General features: G+C 50.8%; 2 protein-coding genes across 3 annotated transcripts in view; one reads left to right on the forward strand and one right to left on the reverse strand.

Moving 5' to 3' along the window:
- The window catches only part of LOC106594731 (ubiquitin-associated domain-containing protein 2), a 45,658-nt gene that overhangs the window by 19,657 nt on the left and 3,851 nt on the right, over positions 1–22,150 (reverse strand).
- On the forward strand, positions 8,492–20,804 carry LOC106594730 (G-protein coupled receptor 183-like). 2 transcript variants are annotated; one of them, XM_045698368.1, is made up of 4 exons: positions 8,492–8,690; positions 10,992–11,306; positions 19,398–19,987; positions 20,388–20,799. In XM_045698368.1, the coding sequence occupies exons 2-4, from the start codon at positions 11,018–11,020 to the stop codon at positions 20,676–20,678; spliced, it is 1,170 nt and encodes a 389-aa protein (XP_045554324.1). In that variant the 5' UTR covers positions 8,492–8,690; positions 10,992–11,017; the 3' UTR covers positions 20,679–20,799. The 2 variants fall into 2 exon arrangements, with proteins under 2 accessions (XP_045554324.1, XP_045554325.1); XM_045698369.1 differs by having other exon boundaries at positions 8,505–8,690; positions 11,033–11,306; positions 20,388–20,804.

The following is a 22,150-nucleotide window of genomic DNA, read 5'->3' on the forward strand; positions in this document are numbered from 1 at the left end:
ACGCACAGTCACCCACACACACCAGGACACGCACAGTCACCCACACACACACCAGGACACGCACAGTCACCACACACACCAGGACACGCACAGTCACCCACACACACACACCAGGAAACGCACAGTCACCCACACACACACACACCAGGACACGCACAGTCACCCACACACACACCAGGACACGCACAGTCACCCACACACACACACCAGGACACGCACAGTCACCCACACCAGGACACGCACAGTCACCCACACACACCAGGACACGCACAGTCACCCACACACACACCAGGACACGCACAGTCACCCACACACCAGGACACGCACAGTCACCCACACACACACCAGGAACACGCACAGTCACCCACACACACACACACACCAGGAACCGCACAGTCACCCACACACACCAGGACACGCACAGTCACCCACACACACACACACCAGGAACCGCACAGTCACCACACACACACACCAGGACACCGCACAGTCACCCACACACACACACCAGGACACGCACAGTCACCCACACACACACACCAGGACACGCACAGTCACCCACACACACACACCAGGACACGCACAGTCACCCCACACACACACCAGGACACGCACAGTCACCCACACACACACCAGGACACGCACAGTCACCCACACCAGGACACGCCAGTCACCCACACACACCAGGACACGCACAGTCACCCACACACACACCAGGACACGCACAGTCACCCACACACACACACCAGGACACACACAGTCACCCACACACACACACCAGGACACGCACAGTCACCCACACACACCAGGACACGCACAGTCACCCCACACACACCAGGACACGCACAGTCACCCACACACACACCAGGACACGCACAGTCACCCACACACACACACCAGGACACGCACAGTCACCCACACACACACACCAGGAACCGCAGTCACCCACACACACACACACCAGGAACCGCACAGTCACCCACACACACACCAGGAACCGCACAGTCACCCACACACACACACCAGGACACGCACAGTCACCCACACACACACACCAGGACACGCACAGTCACCCACACACACACCAGGACACGCACAGTTACCCACACCAGGACACACAGTCACCCACACACACACACACACACACACCAGGACACGCACAGTCACCCACCCACCCACCCACCCACACCAGGACACGCACAGTCACCCACCCACACACACACACACACAGTCACCCACCCACCCACACACACGCACAGTCACCCACCCACACCAGGACACGCACAGTCACACACACACACCAGGACACGCACAGTCACACACACACACACCAGGACACGCACAGTCAACCACACACACACACCAGGACACGCACAGTCACCCATACACACACACCAGGACACGCACAGTCACCCACACACACACACCAGGACACGCACAGTCACCCACACACACACACCAGGACACGCACAGTCACCCATACACACACACCAGGACACACACAGTCACACACACACACACCAGGACACGCACAGTCCACACACACACACACCAGGACACGCACAGTCACCCACACACACACACAGTCACCCACACACACACACCAGGACACGCACAGTCACCCACACACACACACACACCAGGACACGCACAGTCACCCACACACACCAGGACACGCACAGTCACCCACACACACACACCAGGACACACACAGTCACCCATACACACACACCAGGACACGCACAGTCACCCACACACACACACCAGGACACGCACAGTCACCCACACACACACACAGTCACCCACACACACACACACACCAGGACACGCACAGTCACCCACACACACAGTCACCCACACACACACACACCAGGACACGCGCACACACACACACACACCAGGACACGCACAGTCACCCACCCACACACCAGGACACACACAGTCACCCACACACCAGGACACGCACAGTCACCCACACACACACCAGAACACGCACTGTCACCCACACACACACACACACAGTCACCCCACACACACACACACACACACACCAGGACACGCACAGTCACCCACACACACACACACACACACACCAGGACACGCACAGTCACCCACACACACACACACACACACCAGGACACGCACAGTCACCCCACACACACACACACACCAGGACACGCCCAGTCACCCACACACACACCAGGACACGCACAGTCACCCACACACACCAGGACACGTACAGTCACCCACACACACCAGGACACGCACAGTCACCCACACACACACACCAGGACACGCACAGTCACCCACACACACACACACACCAGGACACGCACAGTCACTCACACACACACACCAGGACACGCACAGTCACCCACACACACACCAGGACACGCACAGTCACCCACACACACACCAGGACACCCACAGTCACCCACACACACACACCAGGACACGCACACCAGGACACGCACAGTCACACACACACACCAGGACACGCACAGTCACCCACACACCAGGACACGCACAGTCACCACACACACCAGGACACGCACAGTCACCCACACACACACAGTCACCCACACACACACACCAGGACACGCACAGTCAACCACACACACACCCACACACACACACACACACACCAGGACACGCACAGTCACCCACACACACACCAGGACACGCACAGTCACCCACACACACACACACACACACAGTCACCTACACACACACACACACACACACACACACCAGGACACACACACACACACACACCAGGACACCCACAGTCAACACACCAGGACACACACAGTCACTCACACACACACACACCAGGACACACACAGTCACACACACACACACACACGCACAGTCACCCACACACACACACAGTCACCCACACACACACCAGGACACGCACAGTCACCCACACACACACCAGGACACGCACAGTCACCCACACACACACACACACACACACACAGTCACCTACACACACACACACACACACACCAGGACACGCACAGTCACCCACCCACACACACACACACACACAGTCACCCACCCACCCACACACACGCACAGTCACCCACCCACACCAGGACACGCACAGTCACCCACACACACACCAGGACACGCACAGTCACCCACACACACACACCAGGACACGCACAGTCACCCATACACACACACCAGGACACGCACAGTCACCCACACACACACACCAGGACACGCACAGTCACCCACACACACACACCAGGACACGCACAGTCACCCACACACACACACACCAGGACACGCACAGTCACCCATACACACACACCAGGACACACACAGTCACACACACACACACCAGGACACGCACAGTCACACACACACACACCAGGACACGCACAGTCACCCACACACACACACACAGTCACCCACACACACACACCAGGACACGCACAGTCACCCACACACACAGCACCACACACACCAGGACACGCGCACACACACACACACACCAGGACACGCACAGTCACCCACACACACACCAGGACACACACAGTCACCCACACACCAGGACACGCACAGTCACCCACACACACACCAGGGGACACACAGTCACCCACACACCAGGACACGCACAGTCACCCACACACACACACACACCAGAACACGCACAGTCACCCACACACACACACACACACCAGAACACGCACAGTCACCCACACACACACACACACACACACGCACAGTCACCCACACACACACACACTAGAACACGCACAGTCACCCCACACACACACACACCAGGACACGCACAGTCACCCACACACACACACACACCAGGACACGCACAGTCACCCACACACACCAGGACACGCACAGTCACCCACACACACACCAGGACACGCACAGTCACCCACACACACACACACACACCAGGACACTTACAGTCACACACACCAGGACACGTACAGTCACCCACACACACACACACAGTCACACACACACACACACACACACACACACACACACCAGGACACGCACAGTCACACACACACACACCAGGACACGCACAGTCACACACACACACACCAGGACACGCACAGTCACCCACACACACACACAGTCACCCACACACACACACACCAGGACACGCACAGTCACCCACACACACACACACCAGGACACGCGCACACACACACACACACCAGGACACGCACAGTCACCCACCCACACACCAGGACACACACAGTCACCCACACACCAGGACACGCACAGTCACCCACACACACACACACACCAGGACACGCACAGTCACACACACACACACCAGGACACGCACAGTCACCCACACACACACACAGTCACCCCACACACACACACCAGGACACGCACAGTCACCCACACACACAGTCACCCACACACACCAGGACACGCGCACACACACACACACACCAGGACACGCACAGTCACCCACCCACACACCAGGACACACACAGTCACCCACACACCAGGACACGCACAGTCACCCACACACACACACACACACACACACACACAGTCACCCACACACACACACACACACACCAGGACACGCACAGTCACCCACACACACACACACACACACCAGGACACGCACAGTCACCCACACACACACACACACACACACACACACACACACCAGGACACGCACAGTCACCCACACACACACACACACACACACCAGGACACGCACAGTCACCCACACACACACACACACCAGGACACGCACAGTCACCCACACACACCAGGACACGCACAGTCACCCACACACACCAGGACACGCACAGTCACCCACACACACACACACACACACCAGGACACGCACAGTCACCCACACACACACACACACCAGGACACGCACAGTCACTCACACACACACACCAGGACACGCACAGTCACCCACACACACACCAGGACACGCACAGTCACCCACACACACACACCAGGACACGCACAGTCACCCACACACACACACCAGGACACACACAGTCACCCACACACACACCAGGACACGCACAGTCACCCATACACACACACCAGGACACGCACAGTCACACACACACACACACACACACACACACACACACACACACACACACACCAGGACACGCACAGTCACACACACACACACACACACACACACACACACACACCAGGACACGCACAGTCACACACACACACACACACACACACACACACACACACACACACACCAGGACACGCACAGTCACACACACCAGGACACACACGACACACACAGTCACCCACACACACCAGGACACGCACAGTCACCCACACAGACCAGGACACGCACAGTCACCCACACACACACACACACACACCAGGACACGCACAGTCACCCACACACACACCAGGACACGCACAGTCACCCACACACACACACCAGGACACGCACAGTCACCCCACACACACACACCAGGACACACACACCAGGACACGCACAGTCACACACACACACCAGGACACGCACAGTCACACACACACACACACACACACACACACACACACACACACACACCAGGACACGCACAGTACACACACACCAGGACACACACACACACAGTCACCCACACACACCAGGACACGCACAGTCACCCACACAGACCAGGACACGCACAGTCACCCACACACACCCACACACACACACACCAGGACACGCACAGTCACGCACACACACACACACCAGGACACGACACACACACACACACACACACACACACCAGGACACGCACACACACACACCAGGACACGCACAGTCACCCACACACACACAGCACCCACACACACACACCAGGACACGCACAGTCACCCACACACACACCAGGACACGCACAGTCACCCACACACACACACACACACACACACACACACAGTCACCTCACACACACACACACACACACACACACCAGGACACACACCCACACACACACCAGGACACGCACAGTCACCCACACACACACCAGGACACGCACAGTCACACACACCAGGACACACACACACACAGTCACCCACACACACCAGGACACGCACAGTCACCCACACAGCAGGACACGCACAGTCACACACACCAGGACACACACACACACAGTCACCCACACACACCAGGACACGCACAGTCACCCCACACACACCAGGACACGCACAGTCACCCACACACACACCAGGACACGCACAGTCACCCACACACACACCAGGACACCCACAGTCACCCACACACACACACCAGGACACGCACAGTCACCCACACACACACACCAGGACACACACACCAGGACACGCACAGTCACACACACACACCAGGACACGCACAGTAAACACACACACACACACACACACACACACACACCAGGACACGCACAGTCACACACACCAGGACACACACACACACAGTCACCCACACACACCAGGACACGCACAGTCACCCACACAGACCAGGACACGCACAGTCACCCACACACACCCACACACACACACACCAGGACACGCACAGTCACGCACACACACACACCAGGACACGCACACACACACACACACACACACACACCAGGACACGCACACACACACACACCAGGACACGCACAGTCACCCACACACACACAGTCACCCACACACACACCAGGACACGCACAGTCACCCACACACACACCAGGACACGCACAGTCACCCACACACACACCAGGACACGCACAGTCACCACACACACACACACACACACACACACACACACAGTCACACACACACACACACACACACCAGGACACACACACACACACACACCAGGACACGCACAGTCACCCACACACACACCAGGACACGCACAGTCACTCATACACACACACACCAGGACACACACAGTCACACACACACACACACCAGGCACACACAGTCACACACACACACACAGTCACCCACACACACACACAGTCACCCACACACACACCAGGACACGCACAGTCACCCACACACACACCAGGACACGCACAGTCACCCACACACACACACACACACACACACACACACACACACACACAGTCACCTACACACACACACACACACACACACACACACACCAGGACACACACACACACACACACACACCAGGACACGCCAGTCACCCACACACACACCAGGACACCCACAGTCACCCACACCAGGACACGCACAGTCACCCACACACACACACACCAGGACACACACAGTCACACACACACACACACACGCACAGTCACCCACACACACACACAGTCACCCACACACACACACACACCAGGACACGCACAGTCACCCACACACACAGTCACCCACACACACCAGGACACGCGCACACACACACACACACACCAGGACACGCACAGTCACCCACCCACACACCAGGACACACACAGTCACCCACACACCAGGACACGCACAGTCACCCACACACACACCAGGACACGCACAGTCACCCACACACACACGGTCACACACACACAGAATGGAGATGAGCATCACAGGATGAGCAACATCTGATACAGTGAACCATATCTGATATGTCCATGTTTGATGCAGACACGGAAACACATTTCAGTACGAACACCACTACTAGTAATAGTGAGAGCCTGAGGGTATGAATACAGTTCCTATTAAAAGTAGAGGTCAGATTCATTTTGAATGAACTCCACCTGAAGGGTCAGAATGAGGAACATGATAGCAGCCCAGAGAGGTCATGAGAGGGTCATTGGTAGTGATGGGAGGAAATAAATCCATACAGTTTCATTTCACAGTGTTATTTTTCTGCTAGTTGGCTGTAGCTGCACCAAAACAACAGTATGTTTCCTTCACAGCTTGTTCTCCTTTTTAAATAGGGAGTCTCTCTCTCTCTTCTCTCTCTCTCTCTCTCTCTCTGCAAAAATCACAGTAACGAATTGCAATACATATAGAATTGTAAGAAACACAATACATATTTTAAATCGACACCTAAGTATGATGATAATGTCACACCACGAGGCCCCCGGTAACATCACACCACGAGGCCCCCGGTAACATCACACCACGAGGTCCCCGGTAATTCCCAGCCCTAGTCACGATTGGGTCAATATCCTTCTTCCTCTTTACTCTAATTTCTACTGTTCACCTTAAGAACAAGTCTGCACTCATATTTGTGCCCTTGATATTATCTTGAGTGCCTGATAACCCTACAAACATGAATACACATTCTGAAAATGATTCATCCTGTAGATCAAATCAATTCATCTTTATACATTTCAAAGAGACGCACACACACACACACACACACACACACACACACACACACACACACACACACACACACACACACACACACACACACACACACACACACACACACACACACACACACACACACACACACACACACACACACACACAATAAATGTAGGGAGGGGTTGCTTGCAGTGCAGGAAATGAAGTGTGTGTTTGGGTACAGGCTGTGGCAGAAGCTGCACACTTCTGCATTGTCGGCCGTAGCTGATGCAACAGAGAAATATATCTCTACTGGTTGAGTTTCATTCTCTGGCTGACCTGACACATGGCTCTGGAGTCTGTTCCACACACAGGGCACCAACCTCTCTTCTGAAACATCACTGACCACTGGGAATTAAGAGCACTTCCATCTGGTGAGTACAGTATGTAAGGCTAATACAGCATGTGGTTTACACAGGTATGGTACAGTATCATACAGCATGTGGTTTACACAGGTATGGTACAGGCTAATACAGCATGTGGTTTACACAGGTATGGTACAGTATCATACAGCATGTGGTTTACACAGGTATGGTACAGTATCATACAGTATGTGGTTTACACAGGTATGGTACAGTATCATACAGCATGTGGTTTACACAGGTATGGTACAGTATCATACAGTATGTGGTTTACACAGGTATGGTACAGTATCATACAGCATGTGGTTTACACAGGTATGGTACAGTATCATACAGCATGTGGTTTACACAGGTATGGTACAGTATCATACAGTATGTGGTTTACACAGGTATGGTACAGTATCATACAGTATGTGGTTTACACAGGTATGGTACAGTATCATACAGTATGTGGTTTACACAGGTATGGTACAGGCTAATACAGCATGTGGTTTACACAGGTATGGTACAGGCTAATACAGCATGTGGTTTACACAGGTATGGTACAGGCTAATACAGCATGTGGTTTACACAGGTATGGTACAGTATAATACAGTATGTGGTTTACACAGGTATGGTACAGGCTAATACAGCATGTGGTTTACACAGGTATGGTACAGGCTAATACAGCATGTGGTTTACACAGGTATGGTACAGTATCATACAGCATGTGGTTTACACAGGTATGGTACAGGCTAATACAGTATGTGGTTTACACAGGTATGGTACAGGCTAATACAGTATGTCGTTTACACAGGTATGGTACAGTATCATACAGTATGTGGTTTACACAGGTATGGTACAGGCTAATACAGCATGTGGTTTACACAGGTATGGTACAGTATAATACAGTATGTGGTTTACACAGGTATGGTACAGGCTAATACAGCATGTGGTTTACACAGGTATGGTACAGTATAATACAGCATGTGGTTTACACAGGTATGGTACAGTATCATACAGTATGTGGTTTACACAGGTATGGTACAGTATGTGGTTTACACAGGTATGGTACAGTATAATACAGCATGTGGTTTACACAGGTATGGTACAGTATCATACAGTATGTGGTTTACACAGGTATGGTACAGGCTAATACAGTATGTGGTTTACACAGGTATGGTACAGGCTAATACAGTATGTGGTTTACACAGGTATGGTACAGTATGTTGTTTACACAGGTATGGTACAGGCTAATACAGTATGTGGTTTACACAGGTATGGTACAGGCTAATACAGTATGTGGTTTACACAGGTATGGTACAGTATGTTGTTTACACAGGTATGGTACAGGCTAATACAGTATGTGGTTTACACAGGTATGGTACAGGCTAATACAGCATGTGGTTTACACAGGTATGGTACAGGCTAATACAGCATGTGGTTTACACAGGTATGGTACAGTATAATACAGCATGTGGTTTACACAGGTATGGTACAGGCTAATACAGCATGTGGTTTACACAGGTATGGTACAGTATAATACAGCATGTGGTTTACACAGGTATGGTACAGTATGTTGTTTACACAGATATGGTACAGTATGTCGTTTACACAGGTATGAGAGTGTATAATACCAGTGGTGTAAAGTAAAAATACATTAATGTACTACTTAAGTAGTTTTTTGTAGATTCTGTACTTTAATTTTTATATTTTTGACAATTTTACTTAACTCCATTCCTAAAGAAAATATTGGACTTTTTACTCCAAACATTTTCCGACACCCAAAGTACTCATTGCATTTTGAATGCTTAGCAGGACAGGAAAATGGTGAAATTCACTCACTTTCAAGAGCACACTTGGTCATCCCTACTGCCTCTGGCCTGGAGGACTCACTAAACAAGTGATATATACTTTCACTTTTACTTTTGACACTTAAGAATATTTACAACCAAATACTTTTAGACTCTTACTCAAGAAGTATTTTACTGGCTGACTTTCACTTTTACTTGAGTAACTTTCTACTAAAAAGGTATCTATACTTTTACTACAGTATGACAATTGGGTACTTTTTCCACCACTGTATAATACAGTATGTAGTTTACACAGGTTTAAGCATAGATATTTTTCACAGGAAAGTGAATTTTCCCCACAAATTGTGGGTATATTTTGGGTTGCAATTATTTCATGCGTTCATAAGTGTTATAGAGCAAATGATGCATGACAAATGGAACATTGCTCTTATTTTGTCCGTTGATTTTAAACTACTGCAAGTGTCCACAATCTTATGAGGCATACCCATCTTCACCCAAACCCTCATCTGCTGTGCTTCAGATTTATACTTCCTGTTACTAACCATCATGTCGTGGTTGGAGGGTGTGAACTCCACGCAGAACCTTCACTCCAACACCTCCTCCTCCCTGGTCTGCACCAACCTGTACGACCACCGCCCCGTCGCCCGCGTCCTCATGTCTCTCCACTACAGCCTGGTCTTCATGCTCGGCCTCCTAGGTAACGCCCTGGCACTGCACGTCATCAGACCCAACCTGGCCAAGATCAACTCCACCACACTCTACTCTGCCAACCTGGCCGCCTCCGACGTCCTCTTCACCCTGGCCCTGCCTCTGAGGATAGCCTACTACGCCCTAGGTCAGTGATACTCCCACCACTTACGCCCTAGGTCAGTGATACTCCCACCACTTACGCCCTAGGTCAGTGGTACTCCCACCACTTCCGCCCTAGGTCAGTGATACTCCCACCACTTCCGCCCTAGGTCAGTGATACCCCACTACTTACGCCCTAGGTCAGTGATACTCCCACTACTTACGCCCTAGGTCAGTGATACTCCCACCACTTACGCCCTAGGTCAGTGATACTCCCACCACTTAGGCCCTAGGTCAGTGATACTCCCACTACTTACGCCCTAGGTCAGTGATACTCCCACTACGACGCCCTAGGTCAGTGATACTCCACTACGACGCCCTAGGTCAGTGGTACTCCCACTACTTACGCCCTAGGTCAGTGATACTCCACTACGACGCCCTAGGTCAGTGATACTCCCACTACTTACGCCCTAGGTCAGTGATACTCCCACTACGACGCCCTAGGTCAGTGATACTCCCACTACGACGCCCTAGGTCAGTGATACTCCACTACGACGCCCTAGGTCAGTGATACTCCACTACGACGCCCTAGGTCAGTGATACTCCCACCACTTAGGCCCTAGGTCAGTGATACTCCCACCACTTAGGCCCTAGGTCAGTGATACTCCCACCACTTAGGCCCTAGGTCAGTGATACTCCCACCACTTAGGCCCTAGGTCAGTGATACTCCCACCACTTAGGCCCTAGGTCAGTGATACTCCCACCACTTAGGCCCTAGGTCAGTGATACTCCCACCACTTAGGCCCTAGGTCAGTGATACTCCCACCACTTAGGCCCTAGGTCAGTGATACTCCCACCACTTAGGCCCTAGGTCAGTGATACTCCCACCACTTAGGCCCTAGGTCAGTGATACTCCCACCACTTAGGCCCTAGGTCAGTGATACTCCCACCACTTAGGCCCTAGGTCAGTGATACTCCCACCACTTAGGCCCTAGGTCAGTGATCCTCCACCACTTAGGCCCTAGGTCAGTGATCCTCCACCACTTAGGCCCTAGGTCAGTGATCCTCCACCACTTAGGCCCTAGGTCAGTGATCCTCCCACTACTTAGGCCCTAGGTCAGTGATACTCCACTACTTAGGCCCTAGGTCAGTGATACTCCCACTACTTACGCCCCTAGGTCAGTGATACTCCACTACGACGCCCTAGGTCAGTGATACTCCACTACGACGCCCTAGGTCAGTGATACTCCACTACGACGCCCCTAGGTCAGTGATACTCCACTACGACGCCCTAGGTCAGTGATACTCCACTACTTACGCCCTAGGTCAGTGATACTCCCACTACTTACGCCCCTAGGTCAGTGATACTCCCACTACTTACGCCCTAGGTCAGTGATACTCCCACTACTTACGCCCTAGGTCAGTGATACTCCCACTACTTACGCCCTAGGTCAGTGATACTCCCACTACTTACGCCCTAGGTCAGTGATACTCCCACTACTTACGCCCTAGGTCAGTGATACTCCCACTACTTACGCCCTAGGTCAGTGATACTCCCACTACTTACGCCCTAGGTCAGTGATACTCCCACTACTTACGCCCTAGGTCAGTGATACTCCACTACGACGCCCTAGGTCAGTGATACTCCACTACGACGCCCTAGGTCAGTGATACTCCCACCACTTAGGCCCTAGGTCAGTGATACTCCCACCACTTAGGCCCTAGGTCAGTGATACTCCCACCACTTAGGCCCTAGGTCAGTGATACTCCCACCACTTAGGCCCTAGGTCAGTGATACTCCCACCACTTAGGCCCTAGGTCAGTGATACTCCCACCACTTAGGCCCTAGGTCAGTGATACTCCCACCACTTAGGCCCTAGGTCAGTGATACTCCCACCACTTAGGCCCTAGGTCAGTGATACTCCCACCACTTAGGCCCTAGGTCAGTGATACTCCCACCACTTAGGCCCTAGGTCAGTGATACTCCCACCACTTAGGCCCTAGGTCAGTGATACTCCCACCACTTAGGCCCTAGGTCAGTGATACTCCCACCACTTAGGCCCTAGGTCAGTGATACTCCCACCACTTAGGCCCTAGGTCAGTGATCCTCCACCACTTAGGCCCTAGGTCAGTGATCCTCCACCACTTAGGCCCTAGGTCAGTGATCCTCCACCACTTAGGCCCTAGGTCAGTGATCCTCCCACTACTTAGGCCCTAGGTCAGTGATACTCCACTACTTAGGCCCTAGGTCAGTGATACTCCCACTACTTACGCCCTAGGTCAGTGATACTCCACTACGACGCCCTAGGTCAGTGATACTCCACTACGACGCCCTAGGTCAGTGATACTCCACTACGACGCCCTAGGTCAGTGATACTCCACTACGACGCCCTAGGTCAGTGATACTCCACTACTTACGCCCTAGGTCAGTGATACTCCCACTACTTACGCCCTAGGTCAGTGATACTCCCACTACTTACGCCCTAGGTCAGTGATACTCCCACTACTTACGCCCTAGGTCAGTGATACTCCCACTACTTACGCCCTAGGTCAGTGATACTCCCACTACTTACGCCCCTAGGTCAGTGATACTCCCACTACTTACGCCCCTAGGTCAGTGATACTCCACTACTTACGCCCCTAGGTCAGTGATACTCCACTACGACGCCCTAGGTCAGTGATACTCCACTACGACGCCCTAGGTCAGTGATACTCCACTACGACGCCCTAGGTCAGTGATACTCCACTACGACGCCCTAGGTCAGTGATACTACCACTACTTATGCCCTAGGTCAGTGATACTCCACTACTTACGCCCTAGGTCAGTGATACTCCCACTACTTACGCCCTAGGTCAGTGATACTCCCACTACTTACGCCCTAGGTCAGTGATACTCCACTACGACGCCCTAGGTCAGTGATACTCAAATGCTGGCCCGTGGGCCACATCCGTTTAAAAATTGTTTTGAAGTAGTTTAAAACAAACAACTAAAAGCAGATAGTAGGTATGTAGAAATTATACAGTGCCTTCAGAAAGTGTTCATGCCCCTTGACTTCTTACACATTTTGTTGTTACAGCCTGAATTAAAATACACACAATACTCTATAATGAAAGTGAAAACATGTTTTGACATTTTTGCAAATGTATTGAAAATGAACTCTTAGAAATATCTAATTTGCATAAGTATTCAAACCCGTGAGTCAATACTTTGTAGAAGCACCTTTGGCAGTGATCTTTCTGGGTAAATCTCTAAGAGCTTTGCACATTATTCTTTTTAAAATTCTTTAAAAAAAGAAAAACGGTCAAATTGATAGACAGACATTTTCAAGTCTTGCCATAGATTTTCAAGCCAATTTAAGTTAAAATGGTAACTATGCCACTCAGGAACAGTCAATGTCTTCTTGGTAAGCAACTCCAGTGTATATTTGGACTTGTGTTTTAGGTTATTGTCCTGCTGAAAGGTGAATTTGTCTCCCAGTGTCTGTTGGAAAACCTGGTTCAGTCTGCTTTCCTCTAGGATTTTGCCTGTGTTTATAGCTCTATTCCGTTTCTTTTTATCCTAAAAAATTCCCTTGTCATTGTCGATGACAAGCATACCCATAACATGATGCAGCCACCACCATGCTTGAAAATATGAAGAGTGGTACTCCGTGATGTGTTGTGTTGGATTTGCCCTAAACTTAACACTTTATATTCAGGACTTTGTTTTTCAGTATTACTTAAGTGCCTTGCTGCAAACAGGATGCATGTTTTGGAATACAGGCTTCCTTTTCACTCTGTCATTTAAGTTAGTATTGTGGAGTAACTACAATGTTGTTGATCCATCCTTAGTTCTCATATCACAACCATTATACTCTGTAACTATTTCAAAGTCACCATTGGCATCATGATGAAATCCCTGAGCGGTTTCCTTCCTCTCCGGCAACTGAGTTAGGAAGGATGCCTGAATCTTTGTAGTGACTGGGTGTATCGATTAACCATGCAAAGTGTAATTAATAACTTCACCATGCTCAAAGGAATATTCAATTTCATTGAAAAAACTTGCCCGGTCTTTGTGGTCGAATCTGTGCTTGAAATGTATTACTCGATTGAGGGACCTTACAAATAATTGTATGTGTGGGGTACAGAGGTGGGGTAGTCATTCAAAAATTATGTTAACCACTATTATTGAACATGGAATGAGTCCATGCAACTTATTATGTGATTTGTTAAGCACATTTTTACTCCTGAACTTATTTAGGCTTGCCTTAACAAAGGGGCTGAATACTTATTGACTCAAGACATTTCAGCTTTAAAAGAATTTCTCCCAAAATTTCTAAACTAAATTCCACAGTGACAAAATGTAATCCATATTGCATTCAGGCTGTAACACAATAAAATGTGGGAAAAGTAAAGGGGTGTGAACAGTACTTGCTGTAAGTAAAAATACTTTCAAGTACTACTTAAGTCTGTTTGTTTTGTATCTGTACTTTACTTATTCTTTTTTTACAACTTTTACTTCACCAGATTCCTCAAGAAAATAATGTCGCTTTTACTCCATATATTTTCCCTGACACCTGAAAGTACTAGTTACATTTTGAATTCTTAGCAGGATATGACAAGTGTCCAATTCACACATTTATCAAGATAACATCCCTTGTCCTCCCTACTGCCTCTGATCTGGTGGACTCACTAAACACAAATGCTTTGTTTGTAAATGGTGTCTGAGTGTTGGAGTGTGGTCCTGGTTATCTGTAAATGGTGTCTGAGTGTTGGAGTGTCCTGCTGGCTTTCTGTAAATGGTGTCTGAGTGTTGGAGTGTCCTGCTGGCTTTCTGTAAATGGTGTCTGAGTGTTGGAGTGTCCTGCTGGTTATCTGTAAATGGTGTCTGAGTGTTGGAGTGTGCTCCTGGTTATCTGTAAATTGTGTCTGAGTGTTGGAGTGTCCACCTGGTTATCTGTAAATGGTGTCTGAGTGTTGGAGTGTCCTGCTGGCTTTCTGTAAATGGTGTCTGAGTGTTGGAGTGTCCTGCTGGCTTTCTGTAAATGGTGTCTGAGTGTTGGAGTGTGCTCCTGGTTATCTGTAAATGGTGTCTGAGTGTGCTCCTGGTTATCTGTAAATGGTGTCTGAGTGTTGGAGTGTCCACCTGGTTATCTGTAAATGGTGTCTGAGTGTGCTCCTGGTTATCTGTAAATGGTGTCTGAGCGTTGGAGTGTGCTCCTGGTTATCTGTAAATGGTGTCTGAGTGTTGGAGTGTCCTCCTGGGTTTCTGTAAATGGTGTCTGAGTGTTGGAGTGTCCTCCTGGTTATCTGTAAATGGTGTCTGCGTGTGCTCCTGGTTATCTGTAAATGGTGTCTGAGTGTGCTCCTGGTTATCTGTAAATGGTGTCTGAGTGTTGGAGTGTCCTCCTGGTTATCTGTAAATGGTGTCTGAGTGTGCTCCTGGTTATCTGTAAATGGTGTCTGAGTGTTGGAGTGTGCTCCTGGTTATCTGTAAATGGTGTCTGAGTGTTGGAGTGTGCTCCTGGTTATCTGTAAATGGTGTCTGAGTGTGCTCCTGGTTATCTGTAAATGGTGTCTGAGTGTTGGAGTGTCCACCTGGTTATCTGTAAATGGTGTCTGAGTGTGCTCCTGGTTATCTGTAAATGGTGTCTGAGCGTTGGAGTGTGCTCCTGGTTATCTGTAAATGGTGTCTGAGTGTTGGAGTGTCCTCCTGGTTATCTGTAAATGGTGTCTGCGTGTGCTCCTGGTTATCTGTAAATGGTGTCTGAGTGTGCTCCTGGTTATCTGTAAATGGTGTCTGAGTGTTGGAGTGTCCTCCTGGTTATCTGTAAATGGTGTCTGAGTGTGCTCCTGGTTATCTGTAAATGGTGTCTGAGTGTTGGAGTGTGCTCCTGGTTATCTGTAAATGGTGTCTGAGTGTTGGAGTGTGCTCCTGGTTATCTGTAAATGGTGTCTGAGTGTGCTCCTGGTTATCTGTAAATGGTGTCTGAGTGTTGGAGTGTCCTCCTGGGTTTCTGTAAATGGTGTCTGAGTGTTGGAGTGTGCTCCTGGTTATCTGTAAATGGTGTCTGAGTGTTGGAGTGTGGTCCTGGTTATCTGTAAATGGTGTCTGAGTGTTGGAGTGTCCTGCTGGCTTTCTGTAAATGGTGTCTGAGTGTTGGAGTGTCCTGCTGGCTTTCTGTAAATGGTGTCTGAGTGTTGGAGTGTCCTGCTGGCTTTCTGTAAATGGTGTCTGAGTGTTGGAGTGTGCTCCTGGTTATCTGTAAATGGTGTCTGAGTGTGCTCCTGGTTATCTGTAAATGGTGTCTGAGTGTTGGAGTGTGCTCCTGGTTATCTGTAAATGGTGTCTGAGTGTTGGAGTGTCCTCCTGGGTTTCTGTAAATGGTGTCTGTGTGTTGGAGTGTCCTCCTGGTTATCTGTAAATGGTGTCTGCGTGTGCTCCTGGTTATCTGTAAATGGTGTCTGAGTGTGCTCCTGGTTATCTGTAAATGGTGTCTGAGTGTGCTCCTGGTTATCTGTAAATGGTGTCTGAGTGTTGGAGTGTCCTCCTGGTTATCTGTAAATGGTGTCTGAGTGTGCTCCTGGTTATCTGTAAATGGTGTCTGAGTGTTGGAGTGTGCTCCTGGTTATCTGTAAATGGTGTCTGAGTGTTGGAGTGTGCTCCTGGTTATCTGTAAATGGTGTCTGAGTGTTGGAGTGTGCTCCTGGTTATCTGTAAATGGTGTCTGAGTGTTGGAGTGTCCTCCTGGGTTTCTGTAAATGGTGTCTGAGTGTTGGAGTGTGCTCCTGGTTATCTGTAAATGGTGTCAGTGTTGGAGTGTCCTCCTGGTTATCTGTAAATGGTGTCTGAGTGTTGGAGTGTGCTCCTGGTTAACTGTAAATGGTGTCTGAGTGTTGGAGTGTGCTCCTGGTTATCTGTAAATGGTGTCTGAGTGTTGGAGTGTGCTCCTGGTTATCTGTAAATGGTGTCTGAGTGTGCTCCTGGTTATCTGTAAATGGTGTCTGAGTGTTGGAGTGTGCTCCTGGTTATCTGTAAATGGTGTCTGAGTGTTGGAGTGTGCTCCTGGTTATCTGTAAATGGTGTCTGAGTGTTGGAGTGTGCTCCTGGTTATCTGTAAATGGTGTCTGAGTGTTGGAGTGTCCTCCTGGGTTTCTGTAAATGGTGTCTGAGTGTTGGAGTGTGCTCCTGGTTATCTGTAAATGGTGTCAGTGTTGGAGTGTCCTCCTGGTTATCTGTAAATGGTGTCTGAGTGTTGGAGTGTGCTCCTGGTTATCTGTAAATGGTGTCTGAGTGTTGGAGTGTGCTCCTGGTTATCTGTAAATGGTGTCTGAGTGTTGGAGTGTGCTCCTGGTTATCTGTAAATGGTGTCTGAGTGTTGGAGTGTGCTCCTGGTTATCTGTAAATGGTGTCTGAGTGTTGGAGTGTGCTCCTGGTTATCTGTAAATGGTGTCTGAGTGTTGGAGTGTGCTCCTGGTTATCTGTAAATGGTGTCTGAGTGTTGGAGTGTGCTCCTGGTTATCTGTAAATGGTGTCTGAGTGTTGGAGTGTGCTCCTGGTTATCTGTAAATGGTGTCTGAGTGTTGGAGTGTGCTCCTGGTTATCTGTAAATGGTGTCAGTGTTGGAGTGTCCTCCTGGTTATCTGTAAATGGTGTCTGAGTGTTGGAGTGTGCTCCTGGTTATCTGTAAATGGTGTCTGAGTGTTGGAGTGTGCTCCTGGTTATCTGTAAATGGTGTCTGAGTGTTGGAGTGTCCTCCTGGGTTTCTGTAAATAAATAAAAACAAGAAAATTATGTCGTCTGGTTTGCTTAATATAAGGAATTTGAAATCATTTATAGTTTTGATATTTAAGTATTTTTAAAACCAAATAGTGTTAGACTTTTACTCAAGTAGTATTTTACTAGGTGCCTTTAATTTGAGTAATTTTCTATTAAGGTATCTTTACTTTTACACAAGTATGACAATTGGGTACTTTTTCCACCACTGGGTGTGAATACTTTCTGAAGGCACTGTAAGTTTTTAAATGTAGGTGGATAATATCCATACAGACACTTTTTCCTGAGAGACAGATCCCTGTAGCCCTGGCCTCTTGTTATGTTCCAGAAGTGGACTAACCTCTCTTGGTAATCTTTCAGTCTCCCTGCCTCTGCCTCTAGGTTTCCACTGGCCCCTGGGGGAGACCCTGTGTCGGGTCACCGCCCTTCTGTTCTACGTCAACACCTACGCAGGGGTCAACTTCATGACCTGCCTGGCCGTAGACCGCTTCGTAGCCGTGGTTCTCCCTCTACGTTACACCAGGTTCTGCCGGGCCCGGACCGTCCGCTACGTCTGCGTAGGGGTGTGGGTTCTAGTCCTGGTCCAGACGTTACCCCTCCTCTCCGTGACCATGACCCGGGCCGAGCCGGACGGGACCACCACCTGCATGGAGTACCCCAACTTTGAGAACGGGGCCGTGGAGGGACTCCCCTACGTCCTCATTGGAGCCGTCGTCATGGGATACGGCATTCCCGTTGCAACCATCCTGTGTTGCTACTTGGTGTTGCTTTGGAAGCTGCGGCTGGTGACGAGAAGTGGGGTCGGTGGGCGAGGTCACAGGTCATTGAGGAGCCAGAAGGCGACGGGGGTGATAGCAGGGGTAGTGTTGGTGTTTGTAGTGTGTTTCAGTCCCTATCACATCAACATCCTGCAGTATATGATCCGAAAGCTGAGATACACACCAGACTGTACCGAGCTACAGGCCTTTCAGGTAGTTATCTCCACACCAGTGGAGGCTGGTGGGAGCAGCTATAGGAGGATGGGATTATTGTAATGGCTGGAATGGAATAAATGGAACGAGTCAAACGTGGTTCCCATCTTTTTGATGTGTTCCATGAATTCCATTCATTACAACGAGCCCTTCCTCCTACAGCACCTTCTACCAGCCTCCACTGACACACAAACATAGGCCTATCTGTTAAAATCATTGTATTTTTGTGTGTGTGTGTGTGTGTGTGTGTGTGTGTGTGTGTGTGTGTGTGTGTGTTGACCATGAGATTGTGTATTTACGTGTGAGCGACTCCTCCACTAACCCCTCTCTCCCATCCCTTCAGATTGTGTATTTACGTGTGAGCGACTCCTCCACTAACCCCTCTCTCCCATCCCTTCAGATGTCTCTACACTTCACAGTGTGTCTCATGAACCTCAACTGCTGCCTGGACCCCTTTGTCTACTTCTTTGCCTGTAAAGGTTACAAGAGGAGGGTGATGAAGATGTTGAGGGTTCAGGTCAGCGCCTCTTTCTCCAGCGTGGTCCGAACCGGGGAGGACGCCCCCTTCAAACGGGACGGGACCCGGGACGGGAGGAGCAGGCTGGGTAGCCGCACAGCTTGTCCTGTTGCTTTAGATGATGTTACCAATACCATTCCTGGGCCAGAGACTGAGACAGGAGCTGGAGACTGAGACAGGAGCTGGAGACTGAGACAGGAGCTGGAGACTGAGACAGGAGAGCCGGAGACTGAGACAGGAGAGCCGGAGACTGAGACAGGAGAGCCGGAGACCCGGAGACTGAGACAGGAGAGCCGGAGACTGAGACTGGAGAGCTGGAGACCCGGAGACTGAGACTGGAGAGCTGGAGACCCGGAGACTGAGACAGGAGAGCTGGAGACCCGGAGACTGAGACAGGAGAGCTGGAGACCCGGAGACTGAGACAGGAGAGCCGGAGACTGAGACAGGAGAGCCGGAGACTGAGACAGGAGAGCCGGAGACTGAGACAGGAGAGCCGGAGACTGAGACAGGAGAGCCGGAGACTGAGACAGGAGAGCCGGAGACTGAGACAGGAGAGCCGGAGACTGAGACAGGAGAGCCGGAGACTGAGACAGGAGAGCCGGAGACCCGGAGACTGAGACAGGAGAGCCGGAGACTGAGACAGGAGAGCCGGAGACCCGGAGACTGAGACAGGAGAGCCGGAGACTGAGACAGGAGAGCCGGAGACTGAGACAGGAGAGCCGGAGACCCGGAGACTGAGACAGGAGAGCCGGAGACTGAGACAGGAGAGCCGGAGACTGAGACTGGAGAGCTGGAGACCCGGAGACTGAGACTGGAGAGCTGGAGACCCGGAGACTGAGACAGGAGAGCCGGAGACTGAGACAGGAGAGCTGGAGACCCGGAGACTGAGACAGGAGAGCCGGAGACTGAGACAGGAGAGCCGGAGACCCGGAGACTGAGACAGGAGAGCCGGAGACTGAGACAGGAGAGCTGGAGACCCGGAGACTGAGACAGGAGAGCCGGAGACTGAGACAGGAGAGCCGGAGACTGAGACAGGAGAGCCGGAGACTGAGACAGGAGAGCCGGAGACTGAGACAGGAGAGCCGGAGACTGAGACAGGAGAGCCGGAGACTGAGACAGGAGAGCTGGAGAGCCGGAGACTGAGACAGGAGAGCCGGAGAGCTGGAGACTGAGACAGGAGAGCCGGAGACCGAGACAGGAGCCATATCCGGCTGAGTAGCCCCAGAGCCTGTCCTGGTCCTGGTCCTTGAGATGACCACCACTAGGCCATAGAGACACAGAACCACTAGTCTGTCCTGGTCCTGGTCCTGGTCCTTGAGATGACCACCACTAGGCCATAGAGACACAGAACCACTAGTCTGTCCTGGTCCTGGTCCTGGTCCTTGAGATGACCACCCCCACTAGGCCATAGAGACACAGAACCACTAGTCTGTCCTGGTCCTGGTCCTGGTCCTTGAGATGACCCCCACTAGGCCATAGAGACACAGAACCACTAGTCTGTCCTGGTCCTGGTCCTGGTCCTTGAGATGACCACCACTAGGCCATAGAGACACAGAACCACTAGTCTGTCCTGGTCCTGGTCCTGGTCCTTGAGATGACCCCCACTAGGCCATAGAGACACAGAACCACTAGTCTGTCCTGGTCCT

Source organism: Salmo salar, chromosome ssa16 (genome assembly GCF_905237065.1).
Source record: "Salmo salar chromosome ssa16, Ssal_v3.1, whole genome shotgun sequence".
Lineage (NCBI taxonomy): Eukaryota > Metazoa > Chordata > Actinopteri > Salmoniformes > Salmonidae > Salmo > Salmo salar.